Source organism: Phacochoerus africanus, chromosome 7 (assembly GCF_016906955.1).
Source record: "Phacochoerus africanus isolate WHEZ1 chromosome 7, ROS_Pafr_v1, whole genome shotgun sequence".
Classification (NCBI taxonomy): Eukaryota; Metazoa; Chordata; class Mammalia; order Artiodactyla; family Suidae; genus Phacochoerus; species Phacochoerus africanus.
Window position 1 is genome coordinate 60,696,368 of NC_062550.1, and position 27,982 is coordinate 60,724,349.

General features: G+C 37.7%; 1 protein-coding gene across 3 annotated transcripts in view; it reads left to right on the forward strand.

Moving 5' to 3' along the window:
* Positions 1-27,982, forward strand: part of EPS8 (epidermal growth factor receptor pathway substrate 8) — a 187,444-nt gene that overhangs the window by 124,105 nt on the left and 35,357 nt on the right. For all 3 annotated transcript variants that reach the window (XM_047787478.1, XM_047787477.1, XM_047787479.1), the window contains exons 4-13: positions 5,145-5,212; positions 6,335-6,496; positions 9,982-10,131; positions 12,815-12,897; positions 13,444-13,580; positions 16,960-17,033; positions 18,355-18,481; positions 20,686-20,774; positions 21,145-21,219; positions 27,351-27,499. In XM_047787478.1, coding sequence (XP_047643434.1) covers positions 5,145-5,212; positions 6,335-6,496; positions 9,982-10,131; positions 12,815-12,897; positions 13,444-13,580; positions 16,960-17,033; positions 18,355-18,481; positions 20,686-20,774; positions 21,145-21,219; positions 27,351-27,499 — 1,114 coding nt within the window. The remainder of the gene's footprint in view (positions 1-5,144; positions 5,213-6,334; positions 6,497-9,981; positions 10,132-12,814; positions 12,898-13,443; positions 13,581-16,959; positions 17,034-18,354; positions 18,482-20,685; positions 20,775-21,144; positions 21,220-27,350; positions 27,500-27,982) is intronic.

Genomic DNA, 27,982 nt, shown 5'->3' on the forward strand with positions numbered 1-27,982 from the left:
AATTGTCAGAATTGGAAGCTCAGGCAAGCTCTTACAAATTCAGGGGGCATGAAGGGTTAAAAAACCCACTTCTCTTATCTCCATCCTCATTATTTACAAGGTATAATTTACTTGGAAAAAATTAAACAGTTTAAGAAAAAAATTTTTTGGTATTCTTTTTTTTTTTTTTTTTTATGGCCACACCTGTGATATATGCCAGTTCCCAGGCTAGGGGTTGAATTGGAGGTTCAGCAACTGGCCTATGCCACTGCCACAGCAATGTGGGATCCAAGTTGCATCTGTGATCTACACCACAGCTCAAGGCAATGCCTGGTCCCTAACCCACTGAACGAGGCCAGGGATAGAACATGCATCCTCATGGATACTAGTTGGGTTCGTAACCCACTGAGCCACAATGGGAAGTCCAACATTTTTTGAAATTCTTAAGAAGTAAAAGCCCCACAATTATATATTATCAGGAGGTTGGGCGATGTTAAGACTCAAAATTTAGCTTCATAGAGTGTGTCAGTGCATGTCCTCAAAAAGACAGCTTGGCGATTTTCCCACCTGATCTGAAAGTTTTGTAGCTGCTTTTCTTCTCAGGGGATAAACTATTTTAATGGATTATTGGGTTAGCCAGGAAAAGTGATTCTTAAATAATATAGCTTTGTAAAAATGACTTGTTTTTAGAAAGTTATCTTGTTCAGATACTGATTTGTCAATCTGTGATTATAGTTACCTAGAAAATGAGAGCTTGTAATTATTACTCAGTGCTTCTCACTAATTCCCACTAATCCACCTCTCCTCCATGGAAATTATACACTAAAATAGTGGGAAAAGAATTGTCTTTTACTGTGGTTGAAAGTTTTTTTAAGTGTGCAGTAATCTGAACTGTAGCCCATTGTTTTATTTAGAGAGAGGAATACCTGGCAGCTGCTTTTATGTTACTTTTTTTTTTCTTTCTTTCTTTTTAGGACCACACCTGTGGCATATGGAAGTTCCCAGGCTAGGGGTTGAACTGGAGCTGCATCTGCCAGCCTACACCACAGCCACAGCAAGACTGGATCCAAGCTGTATCTACAACCTACACTGCCGCTTGCTGAGCAAGGCCTGGGTTCAAACCTGCATCCTCACGGACACTGTGTTGGGTTCTTAACCCACTGAGCCACAATAGCAACTCCACATTTTTAAAGTAACCAAATCCTTAACTTTCTAAGCAATGCTTTGTTTTCAGAGAAAGAAAAAAATAACAATTTTCTGAATATTAGCTGTTTCAAAGTTTGTTCTCTTATGCATAAGTGGCAATATAGGCAAACAGGAATTAGGTTTAAATACTGAGACTTGCATGTTGTTATAGTTGTCACTGGACTCCTTGGAGAGTTAAATGGAACCTAATTTTAAAAATTTGAGACTTTTCAGGGGATCGGTTTTAGCACACAGCAAAACTGAGGAGAAGGTACAAAGATTTCCCATATAGCCCCACAGCCTAGCCTCCTCCGCTATCAACAGCCCCCACCACTTCTGTTACAGTTGATGAACTTACACTGATATATCATAACCACCCAAAGTTCATTTGCAACCTAAGTTTATGTTCCTGATCAAGAAGTAAAATATCAGTTTTTGCAGCAGCATATCAATTCGTAATGCTAAAATGATGTGTAAAGGATTTTCATCTTTGGCTACTGAATTCACCTAAATCTGTCTCTTTGGGTTTGTATGGTTCTGATCCATGGGATGAAAGTTACTAAGAAAAACAGGGAAATACAATCAGTGGTACTACAGTCACATAAAGTTTGTTCCTAGCTCTAATTGACTGAGAGAGACAGACTCTTTGACCATGATTTACCCTCTTAATCTGGAAAGAAGAAAATTTCAATTTAAAGAGATAAGATGTGGTAAGTGAGTTGGCATTTGCAGAGATTTTGGAACAGTAGTTTCCAGCCTTGGCTGCACATTAGATTTGCCTGGGGAGCTTTTACAAATCCCAATGCCCAGACTGCATCCTAGACCAATTACATTAAAATGTGTGGCGGGGGGGGGGGAAGGGCAGTCATTTTTATAGTGCATTCTAATGTGTGGCGAAGGTTGTAGAAAGGTTTTCATTGTTCAAGAAAGTGGTGAAGGTCAGGAGAGACTTTATCTTAAATATCATGGAGACTATTTTATTTAGGCTTTTCACATATTTAAAGGCTTTGGTGAGATTTTTTAGGCTTAGGAGCATAACTACTATTTACAGGTGTACTTGACAGTACATATGATTTTCTTAAAAAATAAATGTACTATACATGTCTTTTGAGGAGTCCTCTTTCAAAATTTCCTATTACAATGTTAATATTAATCTTTATTTAGTCATTGACTTAAATCACTGGAACTATTAGTTTATTTATTTTATGGCATTTTTATATTTTTCAGATTTTTTTTTCGTCTTTTGTCTTTTTAGGGCAGCACCTGCAGCATAAAAAGTTCCCAGGCTAGGGGTCCAATCAGAGCTGTAGCCTCTGGCCTATACTAGGGTCACAGCAAAGCCCAGATCCGGCCGCGTCTGCGACCTGCACTACAGCTCACGGCAACACTGGATCCTTGCCCCCCTGATCGAGGCCAGGGATAGAACCTATGTCTTCATGGATGCTAGTCAGGTTCCTTAACCACTGAGCCACCATGGGAACTCCTGTATTTTTGATATCTTTAAAAGGCAAGTTTTCGTAACCCATACATCTCATTCATTGTGTAACATCAGAGAGAAAGAGCTTAGGAATTCCTGAAATGGATTCTTAATTTGGAGCATTAGAAATGGTAGCCTATCTTTTAGGCAAACAGAGTAATCAGTGGACATCATACTGTTTATGAATACTATCAAATAGTGTTTTTCTACTTCTGTAAATTATATTTCTGTGGGGTTGAGAAACTTAGGAAATGTGTTAGGAAATTTAGGGAAACAAAGCCTTACTAATTCATGATGAGAATATTTAATTACAAAACATACAATATTCTTGACCCTCAACAGCGTTTGCCAATCAGTTATCTGAAAGATTCAGTCAAGCATTTGAGCATCCTGTCGTTATCATGTCAGAACTGGAAACCATGGCAACCACTGTCATTTCTTTTACTATCTTCAGGCCAGACCAAAGGAAACAGAACTACCCTCATGTTCCGAGTCATCCCTGGAAAATTATGTTAGAGTATAATGAACCAGTGATTCTGAAATATTGATTAGTTCTAAAAGTGCTTTTCTCAAGGATGTCCCTGAGTTATGTCTTATATTTTAAAAGTTATAATGGTTTTTCCAAGACTAATTATCCATTTGTTGGTATCTCACATTGACTGATCTTCAGCTAATAATCAGAAAAAAATATGCTTGTTCACTTTTTAAAAGTAAATTAAGGTTTATGTTTTGTCATATTAGAGTAGAAAATTTAAGGTGAAACTAGATATTTCTTTTTGATCACATTGTCTTGGTAGGACCAGATGGATCATACTTCTTCAGATCATCATCGAAACAAAAAAAGAAAGGTAGCAGATACTGAACTCTGTAGTGTGTCTGTTTTTATTAAGTAACTTTAATGCTGCAAAAGCAAAAATAGAATATACTGGAATAATATCAGAGTGATGTAATATCAGGCATATTTATATTTTCTCTGAAGCTTTAAGATAAATGTAAATAAAAAGATCACAACTTTCATAGATATCGTGAAACAAAATTTTGTCAAAATTTTAAAAAATTCTGTGTTAACATTCTGAGTTTGTATGTGTGCTTTTTATATTTGTCCTTGTTTTGCTTTTATGTTCAGCAGAGCTTTTCAACTTCTGTTGTCATAGGAAGATCTAAAAGTTTCTCTGTTACCTTAAAGAAATAGGTTTGCATTAGGCAAAAAGTCGGTTATTTGGAAAACTAAAGTGTGCATGCAAGAGAGACAGAGAGACAGAGGCAGAGACACACAGAGAGATACTGAGACAGAGAATTTTAGTACTGTAGGACTCTTGAAGTTTGATGTATTTAACCCTTTTATCTTACAATAAGGGTACTGAGACCCAGAGTTTGCAAAATTCAGTACCCTACTTAGTGACAGAGCCAAAGCTAGAATCAAAGCCCTTCTGGGTCTCAGAGTTCTTTTCACCATAGCATTCTGCTTTAGAAAAAAAATAGGGCACCTACAAATTTACAAATGTAACAGATCTCAAATATTATTACCTTCACGTATTTCATATTTTATTTTGGTTTTGCAGCATTTTACAAAAGAAGAACAAGGTTGCTTTTTGCTTTTTAAACAGTTTGATGCAGTGACTTTCTACCTAACTTTCTTATTTTTTTCTAACAGCTAATATCTGCAATTCTGAGTATCACATGTGTGTGTTCCATAGAAGTGTGAAAGTTGTTAAAGTTTAATGGCAATGAGTTTGAATCTTCTCTAACATTCTCCATAGTGTGGATGTGGTGAAAGATGTTCCTCGCAGTGTCTATTACTTTAATAACGTAGTCTAACTCATATACAGTATCTGTGACAGATTCCACAGTTCCATTTGGTTTTCAGTGCATTAAAAAGATGAAATTTATTAGCCAGTTTTTACTTTTTTTTTTTTTTGCCAAACGAGAGGTACCTGATTAATAAAATCTTTTTTTTTTTTTTTGTCTTTTTGCTATTTCTTGGGCCGCTCCCACGGCATGTGGAGGTTCCCAGGCTAGGGGTCGAATTGGAGCTGTAGCCACCAGCCTATGCCAGAGCCACAGCAACGTGGGATCCGAGCCGCGTCTGCAACCTACACCACAGCTCACGGCAACGCCGGATCGTTAACCCACTGAGCGAGGGCGGGGATCGAACCCTCAACCTCATGGTTCCTAGTCGGATTCGTTAACCACTGTGCCACGATGGGAACTCCTGATTAATAAAATCTTTAGACAAATTTCTTTCTGACGTTAATCATCATCTTAATCTTTGGGATTCTAAACATTTATTTTGGGTCACAGTATTCTCACATATCATTTCAGCTTTCTCATGGCTTTTTCATTTAATATGAATAATGAGTATTCTCAGATACATCATGCAATGGTGACTTGGCTACTGTACTTATATATGAGATAGACTAGTTTTAGAGATGGCACAGAACACTGGTGTATGAACTTCAGCCTAGTAGTGGGTAAATAATGGCTTTTTAAACTTCTTTTTCAGAACAGAGGAAGAATTATGCACGGGACAGTGTCAGCAGTGTGTCAGATATATCCCAGTACCGTGTTGAAGTAAGATGCTTTGATGTTTGCTCAAATTTACAGTGATGTTTGAGGGACATAAAAATTGGTAGTAAAATCAAAATTATGTTTTGGTTCATTTCTATGGTGTTGTAAGCTGTGCTGACCTTTTTCTTTTAAATCTTTTTTATGCGGAGTTCCTGTTGTGGCTCAGCGGAAATGAATCTGACTAATAAGTGGGGCTGCGGGTTCAATCTCTGGCCTCGCTCAGTGGGTTAAGGATATAGTGTTGCCTTGAGCTGTGGTGTAGGTCGAAGACACAGCTCGGATCCTGTGTTGCTGTGGCCTGTGGCGTAGGCCAGCGGCTATAGCTCTGATTGGACCCCTAGCCTGGGAACCTCCATATGCCTCGGGCACAGCCCTAGAAAGCAAAAAAGCCAAAAATAAATAAATAAATAAATAAATTTTTTAAAAATAAAAATAGATGTTAAGCGTAAAAGTATCAATCTTTTGATAGAGAATAAATCAAACCACTCATTTATCATTGTTAGCCTTATTTTGGTTAACAACAGGACAGAGGCTTTTCCTCTATTGCTCTCTCTTCTGATATTTGCTCTTAATTGGAGTCGATTTAGGTGACCTTTGCTTACAATAGAAAATATTTAAGTAGGGAGTAGTTTTAAAATTGTTCTTATTTTCAGTTTTCTACCTCCTCAAGCATGCTTAATTAAATTTAACCAGTTTTGATTCAGTAGAGTGAAAAGTCTGACAGTTGTTACAAACTGGAATTGCTGTTGCTGCTCTCAATTAGCAATGTCTGTAGTTTTCAAGCTGCCATGTCGATTGCCTTCTATTGTTTAGCCTTTAAATAACCAAAATGGAATGAAATGGATTAAAGGGAATGTTATTTAAGCTGTTTAGAGTTTGGTTTTTTGTCATGTTGATGTAGTTCCAGAGGGCTCAGTATTAAATAGATTTAGGTATTTTATGATTCCAGGCATTGTTTAATGTTATCATCCCAGTAAGAAAACCACAAGGTTCTAGAGCACCTTGTATTTGTCTCTCCCCTCTCTATTAGCTGACTTCAGTTAGGTTAACTTGGCTGTTTTGAGGAAAATGTTTCCTGAGAGACTGTGTATGTTATGAATATTTTTTCTTTTCGCCAATCCCAAGCACTTGACCACCTTTGTTCTGGATCGGAAAGATGCTATGATAACTGTTGATGATGGAATAAGGAAGCTGAAATTGCTTGACGCCAAGGGCAAAGTATGGACTCAAGATATGATTATTCAAGTGGACGAGCGAGCTGTGAGCCTGATTGATTTAGAATCAAAGGCAAGTTTGAAAAAATTATGCTATCACGTATGTGTGGAATCTAATATAAGACACAAATGTACCTTTCCACAGAAAAGAAAATCATGGACTTGCAGAATAGACTTGTGGTTGCCAAGGGGGAGGGGGAGGGAGTGGGGTGGTTGGGGAGCTTAGGGTTAATAGATACAACTATTGCCGTTGGAATGGATTAGCAATGAGATCCTGCTTTGTAGCACTGGGAACTGTGTCTAGTCACTTATGATGGAGCATGATAATGGGCGAAAATAGAATGTGTACATGATGTGTAACTGGGTCACCATGCTGTACAGTAGGAAAAAAAATTGTATTGGGGAAATAACTATTTAAAAAATAATAAAAATATTTGTACGGTTTTATTTTCAAGAAAGTTCTGCAAATGCCTATGTTTACAGTTAGGTCAGATTTTTTGAAAACGGGTGAATTTTTTTGTTCTTTTTTTTGCTTTTTAGGGCCTCACCTGTGGCATATGGAGGTTCCCAGGCTAGGGGTTAAATCAGAGATGTAGCTGCCAGCCTATGCCACAGCCACAGCAACGCCAGATCCGAGCCACATCTGCAACCTACACCACAGCTCATGGCAATGCCAGATCCTTAACCCACTGAACAAGGCCAGGGATTGAACCCTCATCCTCATGGATCCCAGTTGGATTCGTTAACTGCTGAGCCATGAAGGGAGCTCCCAATGGGTGAAAATTTAACAAAGTAAAATATTCTTGTCTGTGATTTTGAAGGAAAAAACAACATACTGTATATGCTTTATGCATGCAAAATCATGTTTTTATAAACTAGAGATAGAAGGATGTGATTTTTAAAAAAAATACTACATGATGAGATGGAAGAAGTGAGGGAAAAAATACATAGTGCTAAAATAAGGCCCCAGTGGGGCACTATTCTTTATGACATGCTTGAATTATAAGCTAGGGCAAACCATATCCGAGTGATAGAATCTGAATCCCAGTGACTGAACTGGGATGAAGGGGTCTGTATGTGCATTAACTTTCCACCAGGCCAACACCGGGCACCTTTCTTTCTCAAGCCACCGGCAGGTAAGATGCTAGAAGTCTTAAAAGATGACTTTTCTGAGCCCCATCATCTCATAAGCCTTTGAGTTGCTAAGATAGAAAACAGCTGTTGTCATATTAAAGTATTCTGATAGGAGTCGGAGTAAAATTTCCCCTTTCTTTTGTCTCATTCATTGTATTCTGTGAGAGGATAGCAACTGAGAGTTTCTCTAATGCCCATAGTTTCAGGAAATTATAGAGAAGGGAGATTTGACTTTTGCAAAGAAAGAAAATTTATTATCTCTCTGATATGGCTCAGAAATTATATTCTATGTTAATAGAAGCTGCATTTAAAAAATTTTTAATTAAAATATAGTTGATTTACAGTATCATGCCAATTTCTGTGTATAGGGGACCTGCACTTTTAAATTATCTTTGTTGGGTCCCAGGGAATCAGGACTTAGAATTAACTTACAGTGTTGGGTCCCAGGGAATCAGGACTTAGAATTAACATATATATACACACATATAGACACACATATATATTTATATGCTATATGTAATAAAAGTTATTGTTTTTTATGCCCCAGTTTCAAGGATATTGTATTTTGTTTACTTTAAAAGAATCTATATTTTCTCCCATCAATTACATCATGACACCCCTTGCTATTTGTACAAAGCCATTAGTATTAGGATAAGCACCTTAAATATATCTCATTAAATAAAGAATTCTTTATTATTATGAACAGAAATTTCCTTTGTTTAAGAAGTAACTATGTAATCTATCTGTATCTTATTTACATGACCCTTTATAGGTTAGAGAGTATTCACTTTCTCTTTTTTTGTTTTTTTGTTTTGTTTTGTTTTTTAGGGCCACACATGAGGCATATGGAATTTCCCAGGCTAGGGGTCCAATTGGAGCTACAACTGCTGTGCCACAGCCATAGCAGCATGGGATCTGAGCCACATCCTATACCACATCTCGCCAACACCAGGTCCTTAACCCACTGGGCGAGGCCAGGGATCGAACCTGCATCCTCATGGTACTAGTCGGGTTCATTAACCTCTGAGCCACGAAGGGAACTCCAAGAGTATTCACTTTCATAAACCAAGTATCTTAATCATTTTGAAGAATTTCATTGTTAGTATACAGAAATGCGACTGATTTCTGAATGTTAATCTTGTATCCAGCTACTTTGCTGAATTCGTTGATCAGTTTGAGTACTTTTTGGGTTGAGTCCTTAGGGTTTTCTATGTAGTATCATGTCATCTGCATACAGTGACAATTTTACCTCTTCTCTTCCAATTTGGATACCTTTTATTTCTTTTGTTTGTCTTATTGCTGTAGCTAGGACTTCCCATACTGTGTTTAATAAAAGTCATGAGAGTGGGCATCCTTTAGAAAATTTTATATAATGAATTTTTTCACTTGAGAGATTCACTGAAATAAAAAGTATACAAATGATGTATTATTCTTAGCCTAATGTTTGTGATTAACTGAAGGTAGAAACTAAGCATATGACTCTATAATAAAGTGAAAAAAAGTCCTAGGCTACATAGCCACAGGGAAAAGAATACCAGGTAAGATGGTGAATAATTTTGGAAAGAAGCCTCAGTTTACCTATTTTGCTCTTTTTAAAAATTTTTTCATTAAACTATAGTTGATACAAAGTTGTCTTAATTTCTGCCGTAAAGTGATTCAATTATGCGTATATACCTATCCATTCCCATATAGGTTATCACTGAATCTTGAGTAGAGTTCCCTGTGCTATACAGCAGGACCCCATTGACCATCCATTCCATATACCGTAGCGTGCGTGTGCCATCCCAAGCTTCCAATCCTCCCTTCTCCCCAGCCCTTCCCCTTTGGTAACCATAGGTTTGTTTTCAAAGTCTGTGAGTCTGTTTCCGTTTTCTACGTAAGTTCATTTGTATCATTTTTTTAGATTCTACATATAAATGATGTCATATGATATTTGTCTGGTTTACTTCACTTAGTATGATAATCTCTAGGTCCACCCATGTTGCTACAAATGGCATTATTTCATTCTTTTATGGCTGAGTAATATTCCATTGTATATATTCCACATCTTCCTTATCCATTCCTTTGTTGGTGGACATTTTGCTTCTTTTGCTCTAAAGGCATCATCTCTACCCCATAATCTTAGGAAATTAGTAATGCTAAGTTCAGTGTTTCTTCTGTTTATTAAGAGCATAACCACATCCCTTTGTTAAATATCTCCATTTTTGTTTCTCTTTCTCCCAGCCACCAGTTAGCCCAGGTTTGTGTCTTTGCTTCCTCCTTGTACCTATTCATCCTCCATATTTATTTACTGTATTTTATTGATATTCATTTTCAATGTGATTTGCACACTTTAAAAGTTATTGGTACAATGCCCAGAGCTCTTTGTGGGATAGATTTTATATATACAATGAAAAATAAGGCAAGTCCTTTTTTACTTTATAGAATGAACTGGAGAATTTTCCTTTAAACACAATCCAGCACTGCCAAGCTGTGATGCACTGCTGTAACTATGATTCAATCCTTGCCCTGGTGTGCAAAGAGCCAACTCAGAACAAGCCAGATCTTCATCTTTTCCAGTGTGATGAGATTAAGGTAAAAGAATTGTGACTTTTCTTTCCCTTTAAGTAGTTATTCTGGCAGCTTTTGATTATCTACTTCAACCATATGACTGGTAGGTACTAGGTTTGTAGTTTCTTAAGATTTTGTGAGGGAAACAAATACCTCGCTGTCATCCTTAGTGTTTCTAGGCTAAGTAAATAAAGAGGAGGTAGACTAGTATTTTAAAATATAAGATGCATTCTTTTTATGTGAAAAGGTGTGGATAATGTATTAAGTTTTTCATTGAGGGACTTAGACATAATTAAAGATTGTCTTCAAAAATCATGCTTCATAAACAATAAATAATCATGCCACCCTGTTTTATTCTGCACTGATCACAGAGCTTGGATTATTACGATGAAACACTTAGACATTTTCCATGATATCAATTTAAGGGTCACTGCTTAATTTTGTGACTTGAATAATTGCTTAAGATATGTAATCCCCAGGTGATAATGTGAAAATAGTTGAGTGCAATTTAATTACCAGTAATAATATGCCATATCCTGAAGATTTGTATTTCAAAGTACACTGTAATTTTCAAATGATTATAATTCGTGATGCTTTATTGGACATTAGAATTTATCTTCAATCTTAAATATCTTTATTTCGTGAGTTGATTCCTCTAAAAGGGAAATCATTTTTGGTTGAATCGATTGGCTCTTTGCCAAAGCAGTGATTTATCACTGTGATCATGTCTTATAAAAAACGCAGTTTTTATTTTGTAAGGAAAGGCTTGGGGATGAACATAAAGTGTCACTTAATCTTTCCTGTAATTCTTTGCCATTAGAATATGATTGATAAATTAAGATTGACTGTAAATAGTGTGTTTTATAATTTTTATTTCAGTTTATATAATAAATGACATTCTAAAAATCTTACTTGAAAAGAACATAGCAGTAGATAACCTGTTGATGTAATATTCATCAGACTTTTATGTAGTGCCTTTTGGGGGGGGCACAGGTGCAGCATATAGAAGTTTCTAGACTAGGGTCTAATCGGAGCTGCAGCTGCTGGCCTGTGCCACAGCCACAGCAATTCCAGATCTGAACTGCGTCTGCGACCTACACCATAGCTTGTGGCAACGCTGGTTCCTTAACCCACTGAGCAAGGCTAAGGATCAAACCTGCATCCTCATGGATAGTCGGGTTCTGTTTCTGCTGAGCTACATCCGGAACTCCTGTAGTGCCTTTTGAAAGTCATAAAGTGTATTAAGAGTTTTACAAAGTTAGATTTATTAAATCAGGAAGTATTAAGGTGAATATTTAGCTCTGAAAATGTATGTAGTTTCTTTTACATGGACCATCTTGCAACATTGCTTTTGAGTTTTAAAGTTTCTTTATCATGGGACTTTACGCAATGCTCCTGCCCACTCTGTGGTCAATTTTTTCTTAAATTATAGCCACCCGGGCCCCCCACATAGGAAATTCAGGATTCCTAGGCATCTTCACTTTTGTTCTCCCACAGAATAGAAAACCTTTGACATGATGTTTGTAATTCTTCCCGAAACTAGGATGTTGTTATGGAAGTGAAGCTGGACTAGGATACATTTGTACTTTCATTTACCTAGCCATGTGATCTAGGCCAAGTTGTCGTATAAATATTCCACAGTTTCATTAATTAAAACAAGAACAGATTAGATGATCATTAAGTGTCCTCTCAGTTCTAAAATTTTATGATTACTTGTGCTTATGGTTAAAGAGTATATATGTATATATATAATTTTTTTTGAGAAAAACATACATGATTACAGAGAACAAGCAGGCACAAAAATAGAAGATAAATACATCCCAGCAAGAATCTGATATACAGTAATAATCACTGGCTATAAATAAACTTCAGAAGCAAACTACACAAACTTCTTAGCTGCTCATCTCACATTGATTCCCAAAAAAACCAAATCAAATGTTCTTGTTGCAAAAGTATCAGAGAAAGTTAATTTTTTTTTTTTTTGGGCCTTGCCTGAAGCCTTTGAAAATTCCTGGGCCAGGGATCAAACCCATGCCACAGCAGTGACCTAAGCCACTTCAGTGACAAGGCTGATCCTTAACTCCTGCACCACAAGGGAATTCTGCAAGTTAATTTTTATTAACCTGAAATGATAAAATAAAGGGGTTTTCAGAAAAGCTACCATTTGAGTGTTGGGATTCCTCCCATGATGGTGGGGGTTTGTCTTCAAGTGAGAGGTGGGCAGCTGGAAGTGGGTGACGTGTTCCCCTGGGTTTGTGGGTGCCCAGTGGATGACAAGGATGAGCAAGGGAGGAACAATGCCACTCCATGTGCAGGTACTTCTGATTCCTTCATGGCTTCTCAAGCAGAGGTATTAACCCAGTTACATTTTTAGCATGTGATTATACTTTCAGCACTTGCAGATCCCTTTTTCTCTTTGCCTTCATGCAAGTATAGCTTTTTTTTTTAAATTAAAAGAATCTGTATTAAATAATCTTTGAAAATTCCTTCAGTTTTCCAATCCTGTTATTACAAAGTTCACTTAAAAAAACTGCAAGAGTAATGTTTTAAAAATAGATTAAAAAAAACAAAACTCAACACTTTTCTTTTACATCAAGACGTTTATTGATTCAGACAAGGAACATAAACCTTTTTTCTGTTTTAACCTATATATCATGACAAAAAAAAAAAATCCATAACCTCCTAGGTAACTTGTCTTTCATTGCAGGCAAACCTAATTAGTGAAGATATTGAAAGTGCAATCAGCGACAGTAAAGGAGGCAAACAGAAGCGGCGGCCTGATGTCCTGAGGTAAAAACATTAAAAGAAATTAAGGGCTAGAATTGGTTGGTTTTTAAGCCATTTTCTCCTCTAAAGATTAAAAATATATTTTCAGTGAAGGTGTATTATTGTTATATTTTGCAGGTTACAACCTGTAATCTCAGCTCATTTGCTTTCCCAAGTTTGTCAGTACATGTGTGTGTATCTTTTCTCTCCATGTGATTCTAGTCTTTCTCGGATATGGCTCTTCTCACTTGTGTTGTCATAGAAACGCATGAATGATGAGTGGCATTTTAAGAGAAGGTGGCCTAAGGGAATACAAATAGATATTAGGATACTAGTTGGTTAACAGCCATTGCAAATCACAGGTGACCTGTTTTTAGCTGAATTGCCAATGGTCTATGTTTTAATATTTTACATGCTTTTATTATGGAGTGGTTAAGAAATTCTTGTTTTTTTCTACCCCTTGACATAGTTCTTCCTGAGGTTGAAGAACTAATACCATAAAATTGAGAGAATTGATGTGTTAAGAGAAACAAGGATGGTAAAAATTCAGTTTGTTTTCACCTTTTTTAGGATGATTTCCAAAGCAGACCCTGGCATACCACCTCCACCCAGAGCCCCCGCCCCTGTGCCCCCTGGGACTGTGACCCAAGTGGATGTTCGAAGTCGGGTGGCAGCCTGGTCTGCACTGGCAGCTGACCAAGGGGACTGTGAGTATTTCTAGGAATTGGTACTTACTGAACATTTCCTTTGAGGTTGTGGCGTACGTCTAGCTTTCAAATTCTGTTTCTGATTTCCAAGCTGAGCTTAAGGTTAGTTTTGTAAAAGTAAATTTTAGGTAAAGAAAAGTTAATTTTACACTGTCATGTTATTGTCTCTGAGAGTTCAGAGCAGTCATTTGATAAACATGGTGTTAGGAGCAGAGACATTTCTTTTGAAAGCAGTCTAAGAGAGGAAATTTAACTCAACTAACAATTAGAAGGATGGTGATAGAATATATACCAAATTGGAGACTATCATTTTTTTTTTTTTAAATTATACTACAGGAGTTCCCGTCATGGCTCAGTGGTTAACAAATCCAACAAGGAACCATGAGGTTGCAGGTTCAATCCCTGGCCTTGCTCAGTAGGTTAAGGATCTGGTGTCACCGTGAGCTGTGGTGTAGGTTGCAGATGTGGCTTGGATCTGGCATTGCTGTGGCTCTGGCCTAGGCCATCAGCTTCAGCTCCGATTAGACCCCTAGCCTGGGAACCTCCATATGCTGTGGATATGGCCCTAGAAAAAGACAAATAATAATAATAATAATAATAAATAAAGTGACAAAAAATAAAGATAATACTACAAATTCTATTATTATTATTATCTTACCAATGTCCTCTTTGGACATACTGCTTGTGGTCACATGGGCAGGGTGTCAGGACAGTGGTAAGGCAGTGGAAAAGAGGTAAAATGCATTCACCATCGAGTAAACTTGTCCAGGGGGCCCTATGTCTATACCATCAGACAAGTATTCAATTATAGCAAAGAACATGGTGTAATTTTTGTATGTCAGCATGTTTTACTTAGTCTGAAATTTTTATAACTGGAAAATGACTCAAAATATGTTTGGTCTAGTCTCTTAATTTTAAGGGTGAATAAGTTGTGATCCTAGTTCAACGAGCCTTCTTACGTCACTTATCTTTTATCTAATAATTGGTTTTATTCATGAGGATATCTAGCAGTGTAGTTAACCAGCAGAACTCGATTGTCAAAATGAGTGATACTGGACTGTACCTTGAGTCTGGAGAGTCAAAATTTGGGCTCTGGAGCAAGAATGGAATCCACTGGTGTGACCTTGGGGTTATCTCTGTGCTTCCGCCTTACTTGCAGAATGGGGATAATAATGTCTGTTGCTGTGAATCCGAAAGCAAATCATATCTACAACAGTACCTGAAACAGTGTAGTATACATTCATTTTTGCCAGATTTGAGTTTGACTTTATCAGTTTCTTTCCATTGCCTTTCAATCCTAAAAGTTATTTGCAGATGTTTACGTGTAAGCCCAGCTACCAAACAGATGAAACAAAGAAATCTTTGAAGCATCCATTTTTCAAAAATAAAGTAACAGAATTACTACTTTAACGTTATAACTGTTTCTGTTTGGAGTAATTATATACATTTCTATAGATCCACTTCGTATTTAAAATTTTGTGTTTAAAAAACTAAGTGGGAGTTTATAGTGCTTCCTACTTCTTGTGTACTTACAGTACTTCTGCTGTTGTTAGTATTTTGGTGGGAGGGATGTGGGTTTTATTTGGAGAGGAGTCAAAATGGCCTTCCTTGAACTTAAGATAGCAGATGTCTTAAGTTAACAGACATTCTGAATAGACCTCTAAACCATCTGTAAAACCAAATATAACTTACAACAAAGAAAAAAAAATTCAGTCTCAGGAGGTTCTGAGCCCTCATTAGATTTTTGTCTAAAATATACCAATCTATTTAACCTACAGTAGATAAGGTTTTCAGAACTTTTGGTCTACTACTAGGTCAGACAGAACACCACATAGTATGTGACCTTCTGTCTGGATTCAGGTCAGTTTGTAGTTGGAAAGCCAATGGGAGAGGTTCTCTCTGGTCCCTCTGAAGGCGCTGGCTGATGCAGAACTGGGTAGCTCCTTCTTTGGCTTTTTGACTCTTACCCCTGACTCCAGAAGTGACCTGCAGAACAGTGACATTGGCAGTGGTGTTCCTGGTAGTGACGAAAACTGCTGCGAAATACCACATCTGTCTCACCTTGCCCTCCAAATGATATTTTGGGACCTGCTGGAGTTCCTTCCTTATAGCTGTCTTACTGCTCTCTGTAGTACACTATAACCAAGACAGCCTCCAACCACATGTAAAGTAGAGCTAACTGGCAAGATTTCACGTGTAGAAATTTCGCTGATTAAGTTTCATTCAGACTCAGTGATTGCTTCTTTTTTTTTTTTTTTGGCAAGTATTGCATTTATGGGTAAGCTTAGGCATAGCCATTTTCAATGTTTTTTTGTAGTTCTCTGTATTGAACATCATGAGTCATGATGATGTGTCATGAGTTGTGTCTCCATTAGTGGTGATCACAGTTCTCCTGATCCATCCATCCATTCTTCTTTTCATGCATCTGCTGTGACATCTTTGCATGAGTATCTGTGTTTAGTGAAAGTGTTAACTGATTTGTACCAGGTAGGAATTCATGATAATGATCCTGATTAACATCATGCCTTAGCCAACTGAGCTAACGTAGTATCTTGAGACTTTTGTTCTTAATTTGCAGATGCATTTAGGTATTTCTACTTTTAAAGCATATGGCTTCAAATTATCATGAGCCCAACATTAAGGGTTTTAAGCTTAATCACAACTGGATTTTTTTTTTTAAACTTTTTAGGGCCACACTCTCGGCATATGGAGGTTCCCAGGCTAGGGGTCAAATAGGAGCTACAGCTGCAGGCCTACACCACAGCCACAGAAACGTGGGATCCAAGCAGCATCTGCAGCCTACACCACAGCTCACAGCAATGCCAGATCCCCGAGCCACTGAGTGAGGCCAGGGATCGAACCTGCATCCTCATATATACTAGTCGGAATAATTTCCGCTGTACCATAAAGGGTACTCCCACAATTAGAATTTTAGAAGCACTTCACTATCAGAATCCCCAAAGCTTTACTGTTAGCAAGAAGTTCGAAGGTGTAAAAATTAGGAGCTTTGTTTCATTAGAACTTCGCCTCTTTTAAGAAGTAAGTGCTTAATGTGGGTTTAAAATTTTTTCTTGTGTAGGAATTAAAGGGTATTAAGTTAGTTGGCTCTGCAGGCAGCTGACATCAGGAAGAGAGAGAAGAGAGGGGAAATTACACGGTAAATCAATACCATACAAGTGTAGGGCCGGTATTTCAGCTCTGCCAAGTGTGGTGGCGAGGGTGCATGTCAGAGATGATGAGCACAGCTTTGATTTTATATCCAGTGGAAGTGTTTCCTTTTGCAGATGATGCTCTTTTCTAGTCAGTTTTCATGTTTAATTATCTGTATTGGTATCACTTAAGCAACAGGTTGAAAGGTGTATAATTGTCTTTTCTTTAGTTGAGAAACAGAGGCATTATTATGAGCAGGAAGAAACACCTGAGATGATGGCAGCCCGCATTGACAGAGATGTGGTAAGTGAAATAGTCATCTTTGCATCACTGGCTTTTTATTTAAATAGGAAAAAATATTAACAGGGAAAATGAAGCTCATTTAAATAAAGACGTTTCGTACAAATTGTATTTTTTTCTTTCCAGCAGTAGTTATGTCCTTTGAATTATTTTTCTTCTTAACTATTTTACCTTTATGCCAATATTTAGTCAGTAGACAAAACTGTGATAGAAGTAGACTTTTAACTGGTTTGCAAAGGAATTTAAGCTGAATATCAGATTTGAGGGATTTTTCTTTTCTCATGGTTTGCAATCCATAAATAAAATACCTTTTTCATGTTTCTTCCTGGCATTTATTTTAAAATAGTTTATAATGCCTGAAAGGTAAAAGTTATGTGGCATTTTCAAAGGGTAGAAAAGTACATTTTAATGCTTTGTAGAGGACAAGGCAGTATTTATTTTTGTTTCTTCATAAGTAATTTCCATACAGAATAACAATGCCCTGTGACATAATTATAAAATATGATGTCAGTCTAATTACTTTTGGTACCATACTCATGTTCTCAGCTTATTTGGAAACAAATACTTAGATGAATGCGAAATTTGGAATTTAATTTACATCACTGTATTACTTGTTAAAAGTTTAATACTTAAAAATTTGTTTATCCTGTTTTCAGTCTTTAATTAAGAGAATGTCGTTTTACACATAGAAGAGAAAGTCAGCTAAGACTATAGTATGTATAATATACTGTGTATAATATAATATGATACATAGTATAATATAATCAAAGTTGATCCTCTGATCCTTGACAGCATAGTGCATCATTAATTCTATTTTACTCTGTAGAAATTTTTAGTAATGCCTATTATTGAAGATTATCTATGTGTTTATAAGGTTATCACAATATTCTATAGCCCTTTAATTCCACAAAATAATATTGTCTGTACTTTATTGGGACATTTATTAGAAGAACAGAAATGCTCAGTGCTGTTCTAACAAACTGTTTTTCAGAATTTCCCCCCTGACTTTATGTGGGACAACTCAATGAGAAAATTAGAGTGATTTAAAATAATCACTAATATGAATAGATATTGTCAATACTCTATGGTATTGAAAATAGAACAAAATTAAGCTAAAGAAAAATGTAAATGGTAGACTTTAGCCATAGATAAATTTAGTTCAATATTTCTTCTTAGAATTAATGATAAACTTGAAATTTCCCCTTGGGAAGGTGTTCATTTCTCTGCCTTTTTTTTCACTTTCCGATTTTCCTTTATGGTGTACAGCTGAGGCAGAAGTAGTTTTCTTCTGCTCTGCATTTTATTCTGTAATTTCTAATTCCAGCAAATTTTAAACCACATTTTGGATGACATTGAATTTTTTATCACAAAACTCCAAAAAGCGGCTGAAGCATTTTCTGAGCTTTCTAAAAGGAAGAAAGCTAAGAAGGGTAAAAAGAAAGGACCAGGAGGTAAGTTGGATTTTCTTAAATTTCCAAAGACCATTCAGAATGCCCAGGTGAGGCAGAGTTTCTGCCCTTCAGAGCTGTTCAACAGGGCTCCATGGAGTGGAGACCAAGGTCATTTTTCTGGCTCTGAGATACCTCTAGGAAAGTAGACAGAGACTAAGATGAGCCAGGAGAAGAGTCCATCTGGTCCTAAGTTGGCTACAGTAAAGAAAGACTCAAGGACATTTTACCTATATTACAGAGAGACTCAGATTCAGTAGTGACCAATTGCTCATTGTTTTCAGCAGTCATTGTAGGACTAAGGTCTGTTAAAGAAAGTCATAGCGCCATTCTTCCCATATGTGAACCAATTTTGTTGTAAATAGAAGACCTCATTATTTTGCTAAATAAAAAGACTGACTTTTCTCATTAAAATAGTTTAAAATGTCAGTGGATTTTAATTTCTTATCACAGAATTCCAAAGAGGACATTCTGGTCACCTACAAGCAGTTTTTAAGTATGCTGTAGGTCAGCTATTTAAAATGGTCTCAAGGAGTTCCCGTCGTGGCTCAGTTGTTAGCCAATCCGACTAGGAACCAGGAGATGGTGGGTTTGATCCCTGGCCTTGCTCAGTGGGTTAAGGATCTGATGTTGCCAGGAGCTGTGGTGTAGGTCGCAGATGAGGCTCAGATCCCATGTCACTGTGGCTCTGGCGTAGGCTGACGTCTATAGCTCTGATTAGACCCCTAGCCTGAGAACCTCCACATGCCACGAATGTGGCCATAAAAAGACAAAATAAATAAATAAATAAAATGGTCTCAAGATGTATAAAATTATAGTTATGGTGTAAAATGGTATAGATTGAAATATATAAAGAAATAGTAAATGTCCCTTTCATTACACATGACTTCAAATCAGTCTCTAGCTCTGTCTACATCAAATCATATGACCTATAGTTGTCTTCTAGAAGCATATATGTGCGTACACCTCACCTCCATGTAGTTTGAAATTAAGTGTTACTCCTTTCTGATGTCTCAAACCACTTCTCCTGCTGTACTCTTTACAGAAGGTATACTATCTACTTGGTCAGCCAGATTCAAAAACCACAGATATTTCTATGACTCCATTCTCTAACTTACAACCAACATCGATTTTAGTTTGTGTCTCTTTTTTTTAATTTTATTTTTTTTAATTGTTATTTCCCCAACACATTTTTTTCCCACACTGTACAGCATAGGGACCCAGTTACACACACATGTATACATAGTTTTTTCTCCCATTGTCATGCTCTGTTGTAAGTATCTACACATAGTTCTCAGTGCTACACAGCAGGATCTCATCGTTAATCCATTCCAAAAGCAGTAGTTTGCGTTCAGTGTCTCTTATACCCAGTTTTTCCTCTTTTCATTTTCACCAGCAATTGCTTCAAGCTATCTTATTTTTTACCCAGCTTCCTAAGCCAGCAATCAAGCCTCCTGTCTTCCATCCTGTGAAAATAGTCTTCTTAAAGCTCTAAGGCAGTCATTTCATTCTTCTGCTGAAAAGCATGTTAAGCCCATGTCCTACTGGTGTGAGCCTGACCCCTCACCCTGGCTCTCAAGGTCATTCACAGTCTGACCTTGGCCTACTTTTCCGTTCTCACGTTTCTTTGCTTTGGTGTTTATTGTTTCACGTACATGCAGTTTCCCTTTTCCATGTTTTTGCGTATGCTGTTTTTGATCCAACCATGATGTTTTCCTTACTAAATTGCCCTGGAACAGACGTTTCAAATCCCATCTTAAAAGCTACTTTTGGAAATGTCTTTAAATATACATTTCCCCATCTCCCAACCAAGTGTAGTCTCCTTCAGTAGCACTCAGTTGACATGTCTCTGAGACTTACCTAGTTCATGTCTTCTATTAGATTTTAAGACCCTTAAGATCAGGGCTTCTAACATACACATTTTTGTAGGCTTCATAGTGATAAGCACGATGATTGGCACATAGAAGAGCTATAAATTTATGGAATTGATGGATAATCTGGTAGTGCCTAAGGGTAGATTTCAAATGTTGGATTATCTTAATTTGTTCTAGTCAGATTATGAGATGGTAGAGTAACCAGGTAGCATGATATCTGATGTGATCATCAAACTGTCAAAACATAAATGTGTGTTTTTTTAAATTTTTTTATTGAATAGGGTTTTTTAGAACTTTGCTCTCATCTTCCCTTCCTCCCATTTATTCCTTTAGAGGGTGTTTTAACCCTGCGGGCAAAACCCCCACCTCCTGATTCATTTGTTGACTGTTTGCAGAAATTTAAACATGGATTTAACCTTCTGGTAAGTGAAATTTATTTATATAGAATTAAACAAATGGAAAAGATCAAAGTTTAGCCAGGCTGCTCCTGATTCAATTAAGAGATAAACTTGTTATTGGAGGTTTTTTTTGTATGTGTATTTTGATTGGCCTTTTAACTAAAACAGCAGAGTGTAAAACCTATATAACTAAGAGACTTGATCAAAAAAGAACGACTCCAATACTTTAAAACAGAATTTTCCTAATCTAATTCACACATGCTAATTAAGATACTAGAAGTGAAACTAGTAGCAAAAACCTTCTCCTCTGAGTCCAAGTTGAACCGTTTTGAATGTCTGACTTTTGCTCCATTATATCATAGTAACATGTTTGTCTGTTTTCTTCATGTTACAGGCGAAATTGAAGTCGCACATCCAAAATCCTAGTGCTGCAGATTTGGTTCATTTTTTGTTTACTCCATTAAATATGGTAAGGTTTTGTTAATTTTGAAAATAAACATTCCTAGTATTTTTTTTTTTCAGCCCCAAGTGTCTGTCTAGATTATCTGGACAGTTTTTCTTTGTTGCCTTGCTTGGATACTATTTCTTTTACCATCTCTTATGAACTTTGAGGATGTGAAATTTGAGAGTCTAAAGAACCTTAAGAATCCTCTAGTCCAAACACCTTATTTTATAGCTGAGGAAACTGATGTCACTGATAGAGCTAGGGAAATGAAAAGAAATAAAGATTTATTAGATACTAGTGTTTCATATATACTAGTATATAATATAAATGGCTTGAACAATATAGAACATTTTCTCTTTCTCACAAAGTAGGCTAGGCATGAGGAGTCCAGAGTTGGATGGATGGCTTTGTTCCATGAAGTTATTCAGAGACCCCAGTTTTTTTCAGTGAGGTGTTCTTCCATCTCCTGAGCTGTCACTGATTCAATCACTTGTTCATTTATTTATTCAAAAAATATTGAGAGCCTGCTACATGCTTGGCATTGTTAGCAGTTCATCAAGAACAAAAGACATAAATTTTTATGCCCTTAGAACTTATGTTGGAGTGTGGAGGGGCAGCCAATAACCTAGATAAATGTATAAATAATATGGTTCACCTAAAAGAACTGCTATGTGGAAAAATATAGCAGGGAAAGTGAACAGGGACTGCTCCAAGTGGGTGTGTGTGTGTATGTGTTGTAGAGTATTACACTTTTAGGATAGGGTTGGTTAATGGAGCGACTCACTGAGAAGGTACCATATGAGCAAATAAACGAGGAATGACTTATGTGGATTTCTAAAGAAAGAAGCTTCTAGACAGAGAACAGCTAATGTAGATGGCCTGAGATGGTAACATGCAAATCATGTTCTTGGAATAAAAAGGTATTATGACTTGAGTAGAATGAGGGGGAAGATCTCACAGAGAAGGAGATGAGGTCAGCAAAATAAAAGGAGGACGTGTCTTGTTGGTCCTTATAGATGGTTATGAAACCTTTGACACTCTTGGAGGGCTTTTAACAGAAAGATTGCTCTGGCTGCAATGTTTAGACATTTGAGGGAAGAAGAGACTGAAGTAGTTACTGAAATAATTCAGATTCAAGATTATGGCGTTGGGACCAGGTAACATTGGAGGTGATGAGAACTAGTCTGACTCTGGTTATTAAACAGATAGTAAGAATTGCTGGTAGATTGGATGTGTAAGAGGCCAAGATGTCTCCAAAGTTTTGGCCTGAGACTAGAAGGATAGACTAATTAACTAAGATGGGGAAACAGCGGGTAAAACAGGTTTTTGACAGAAGAGGAGGGGTTCACTTTAGGCGATGTCAAAATTGAGTTGTATCCAGATGGAGAAATTTGAATTGGTAGTTGATTGAATGTATGAATTTGGAGTTTGGCAGAGGAGTCAAGCCTACAGATAGACATTTGAGGATCCTCTGCATATGGAAACCATGAAATTGGGTGATATCACCAAGGGAGTGATTATAAATAAAGAAGGACCAGCACGCCAGTTGAACCTTAGGTAGATTTAGTGATGGGAAGAGCCAGAAGAAGAGAGTGAGAAGCAGTAAGTCAGGGAAGAAAAACAGGAATATTGTGGTAGGTTTTCTGGGCGCCAAGTGAAGAAAGTGTTTCTAAGAGGAACAGTTGAGATACTCTGTCAGGCATTTCAATGGTGGAAGTTGACTTACCTCCATGTCTTTGTAACAGCTGTACAAAGGCAGAGAAAGCTTTGTCTTCAAAGAGGGGACTCAAACAGACCATTTCTGCCATCGAATAGTTGGCTTGAACTTCCTCACCTGGCCATACCTAACACCAAAGGCACGTTGTCGCCAATGGAGTGGCTATATGTCCATCTACAATGTAAGGACTTCTCTTTCTAGAAGAAAGAAGAGAATGGACACTAGTGGACAATTAGCAGGCTTTGGCATGCCCACTATATACTAGGAATAGTGATATATACATAGTACAGTTTTCCCCCTAGAAAACTCCCTTCTTGTATATGTGTATTTTTACATAAGGTATAATTTTTGAAGCTAACAAAATGGTGTTTTGGGAACAATTCCTTTTGTGAAGAAGGCAGATGTTTCTATAAGTTTATCCATCAGAAAGTTACACCACTTGAGTCAAAGGCCAGGATCCAAGATACACATCTTCATTTTCTAGATTTTCAGTATCCAGATATGCTCTTTCCTTATACACTGAATGAAATAGGCATAGTAATATAATTTCCTTCCCATTTTTTATTTCTTACATTTGCAAACAGTGTAATAGCGATTTTTCCAAGCTGATTTGTGCCACCATCCTGTCCTATAAGACAGCTGGAAAAATTTTCTGGAATAATATTTGAGTGCACAAAGAAAAGTGCTGGAGTTTGGGAAAAACATGGCAACAGAAAGCAGGTGCAATCATTGTTGTCCTTACACGCAGACAAATCCTAGAAGACACTGGGCTACACATCCCCCTTTTCTACAAATCCACAAGACCAAAAATGTGATAGGTCATTCCTCCTGGTGTGGGAAGGGCAAGTGAGAGAGGAGTTAGAAAGAAGGCTGAATCTCTTTTATTTATTTATTTTTTAATTTTCATTTTTTTGTCTTTTTAGGGCCACACCCACGGCATATGGAGGTTCCCAGGCTAGGGGTTGAATTGGAGCTGTAGCCACCAGCCTACACCACAGCCACAGCAATGCAGGATCCAAGCCACATCTGTGACCTACACCACAGCTCACAGCAACGCCAGATCCTTAACCCACTGAGCGAGGCTAGGGATCGAACCCGCGTTCTCATGGATGCTAGTCGGGTTCTCGGGTTTGTTAACTGCTGAGCCACAATGGGAACTCCAGAATCTCTTTCCTTTAAATGCTTCCAGCAGGACAGAGTTTCCCATTTTAAGGGCTAAGATAGGGGTGTGTGGAGTGGTTTAGATTGCTTCATCTGTCAAAAGAGCAAATGAAAGCTTTATTGAATAATAATAACAGTAATGAAAACTGTTAGTAGGGTGTGATTTCTATGTGTATTATTTCTCTGATTTTTTTTTTTAAGAGTAAGAATGGTAACTACGAAGCAGATAAATTCCACTAATTTGATTAGAGCATGTGAAGACCATGGTCATTGAAGTTCTTTAATCTTTAACAAGAATGGAGCAAATGCAGGCATTTCTCATAGGTTTTGCTTGACTATCAGAAAAAAAATGACAGAATCCAAGTAACAAAAAGGGAGAAGTCTTATCCTTCTTTCCCGGAGGGTAACTAGACAAGACTTGAAGTAGAATATGAAATGAATATTGAATATGAAATGAATATTGCTTTACAAACATAGGAAAGTAAGTAACATTATCAGCACAAATGTCAGACCTGGGCAATGAGATTAGAAGAGGAAGAGTCCGAGTCTGTATCAATAATTGATGGATGCTTCTGTATGGTGTTGCTATAAACAGAGCATCTGATTTCTACTTGTCTAGTTATTGTTGAATAAGTCTTGCTTTTTAAACTTTTTAAAAAGTTAGATCGAGGCCATCCTTATGCAAAGAAACCGAAACTAGCACATCAACTAAGTTTTTATTCTTTATACTTTAACACATTTGATACTGTCTTAGTTTGAGTGTTAGGAGGTATTGTTTATAGAGCAGTTTTTGCCACCTCCTGTCATTCTTTCCCCATCTTTTCACAGATCGTAAGATATCTAGACAATACACAGAGTAGAACTTTTAAAATAATGAGACTGGTTTCCCTCACATACGAAAATTAGTCTTTGTGATCAGGCTGTGTATCTGAAAACACTGGTTTGTTTTTATTTTTATTTTTATTTTCTTGCCTTTTTTGGGGGGGGCGCACCTGCGGCATATGGAGGTTCTCAGGCTAGGGGTCAAATCAGAGCTGTAGCTGCTGCCCTATGCCACAGCCACAGCAGTGCAGGATCATAGCCATATCTGTGACCTACACCACAGGTTGGGGCAATGCCAGATCCTTAACCCACTGAGTGAGGCCAGGGATCGAACCTACATCCTCATGGATACTAGTTGGGTTTGTAACTTGCTGAGCCACGGTGGGAACTTCCAAGTTTATATTTAATTTTCTCCAAAATGACTCCTTAATAGTGGTCTCCCAAATACAATACTTCTATTGCTCCATTTAATGTTCTGCCTGCAGAGTCACAGATATTTTACTTGGACAAGAGAGATGAAAAGGAACATTGATTTAGGACCTGCCAGTGGCCAAACAAAATTTAGTGGCTTTAAACTTTGTGAGTTTACCCTCAGCATCTACATGCACTTGTGCCCATGGTGTACGCATGTGTACACGTGCCTGCTCATATTCTTCAGAGGGAACTATGGCACATAGCCTTTTATTTACCCTTCTGTCATTACATTCCCTCTTCCCAGTATTAAGCCAAAGATTTTAGTATTTCTTTATTCCCCTACTTTTCCCTCTTAGTCACTCCTACCTATTTATTGCTAGAGCTTAAAGGCTTGGAAGTAAAAATAAAATCACTGTGCTAGGCTGTCAGGGTAGATTTTGTTCTCATATGAGAGTCTGCCCACCTCCCTTGTCCTTCATCTCTTCTTTCATTTATTCTCATTCATTCCCTTAACACTCTATCTTCTGTGGTTCAGAGTCAGATAAGTTTTGATCCAAGTCTGTGAGGGAGGAGAACCGAAAATTAAGGGCCGAGTACAATGGAATGTGTAACTGATATGCATGCTTGAGGACCCCAAGGTGCATCATGCTGTGGGCCTAGGAAGGGCTTTTCAGAAGAGGTGGTACCCAAGGAGAGTTCTGCAGTGATGATGAGGGCCCCCCGGGGAGGGTGGGCAGCAGCATATGCAAAGGCACAAAACAGCGCAGCAGGCTCAGAACACCTGGGTGACTGAAGAGAAGTTGACTCTTGGTCTGGAGCCATTCCAAAAAAAATCCCTTTATTCTTGTGCTCTATCTCTGGGAAGGTGAGATTTTTATAAAAGGGCTCTGTTTTCTGCTCTAGGAGATTACCTTTCTTTAAGCTAGGAGATAGCCCCTGAGAGGTAAAATTAGAGCAGGTTTCAGACATCTGCTTATCATTTTGTTTGTCAGAGAGTCGCACCTGTTTGTTTTTGCTAATCATTACATTTTAAATTAGGGAAATTTCCTAGAGTTACATTCTGAGAAGAAATACCATGGAATCAGAGGACCAGTTCTCATCCTTCTCTCAACTTTTTTTTTTTTTGTCTTTTGTCTTTTGTCTTTTTAGGGCCGCACCCACGGCATATGGAGGTTCCCAGGCTAGGGGTCTAATCGTAATGCCAGATCCTAGCTGCATCTGTGACCTATACCACAGCTCACGGCAATGCTGGATCCTTAACCCACTGAGTGAGGCCAGGGATTGAACCTACAACCTCATGGTTCCTAGTCGGATTGTTTCCGCTGCGCCACAATGGGAATTCCCTCTTATTTTTTAATATTTTTTTATAGGCACAGCCATCGACTGTTAACTTGAGCCTTGTTTCTCCCTGAATTATTTGTTTCTAGCCATATTTTTCAAGTTTGGCATAATAGATTTTCCAGCAGAGATACATACAATTTTTAAAAGACAGAGATAGTTAAACCACCTGACTTAGAATTCTCTGGATAGTCATTATCATTTTCCAGGGAAAGTACAGTCAAAGGCAGCCAATAGACAATTTCTGTGAAAGTTGTTAAACTCTTAACTTTTCATCTGAGATTGTTAGACACCACTGGACTGGACAAATTGATCTGGATCAGGATTTAATTTGGGAGTTTCCATCGTGGCTCATTACTAATGAATCCAACTAATATCCCTGAGGATGCAGGTTTGATCCCTGGCCTCACCCAGTGGGTTAAGGATCCAGCATTGCCGTGAGCTGTGGTGTTGCTCAGATGTGGCTCGGATCCTGCATTGTTGTGGCTGTGGCGTAGGCCAGCGGCTACAGTTCTGATTGGACCCCTAGCCTGGGAACTTCTATATGCTGCATGTGTGGTCCTAAAAAGCAAGAAAAAAAAAAAAAGATTTTATTTGAATATATAAAAACTATTTTTGTCATGCGTTTTTTTTGTCTACACATTTTGAAAATGTACAAATCATCATCATCTTCTTGCTAAAAAATGATGTGTTGCCATTCCAGGTGGTGCAGGCAACAGGAGGTCCTGAATTAGCCAGTTCAGTACTCAGCCCCCTGCTGACTAAGGACACAATTGATTTCTTAAATTACACTGTCAATGCTGATGAAAGGCAGCTGTGGATGTCACTGGGCGACTCTTGGATGAAACCCAGGTAAACACACATGAGTTTAGCATTCAATACCTGTAATACTTGAAGTGTTGTTCTTGGTTTGGTACATGAATCTAGGGAGATATTTATTTAACCTTCGATATATAAAGGAGTAGGTATGGTAGATGAAAAAGCTAACCCCTTAAAAAGCTGAAAGTCCTGGAATTCCCGTTGTGGCTCAGAGAGTTAAGGCCCAGACATTGTCTCTGTGAGGATGTAGGTTGGATCCCTGTCCCCGTCCAGAGGGTTAAGGATCCAGCGTTGCCGTAAGCTATGGCATAGGTCGCAGGTATAGCTTGGATCCTGTGTTGCTGTGGCTGTGGTGTAGGCCTCAGCTGCAGCTCAGATTCAACACTTAGCCTGGAAACTTAACATATGCCATGGGTACAGACATAAAAAGGAAAAAAAAAAAAAAGCCAAAAGTCTAGTGGAGAAGTTAGAAGTGTGCAATGTAAGGTATCAGGAGTGACTCAGAAAAAACTGCTG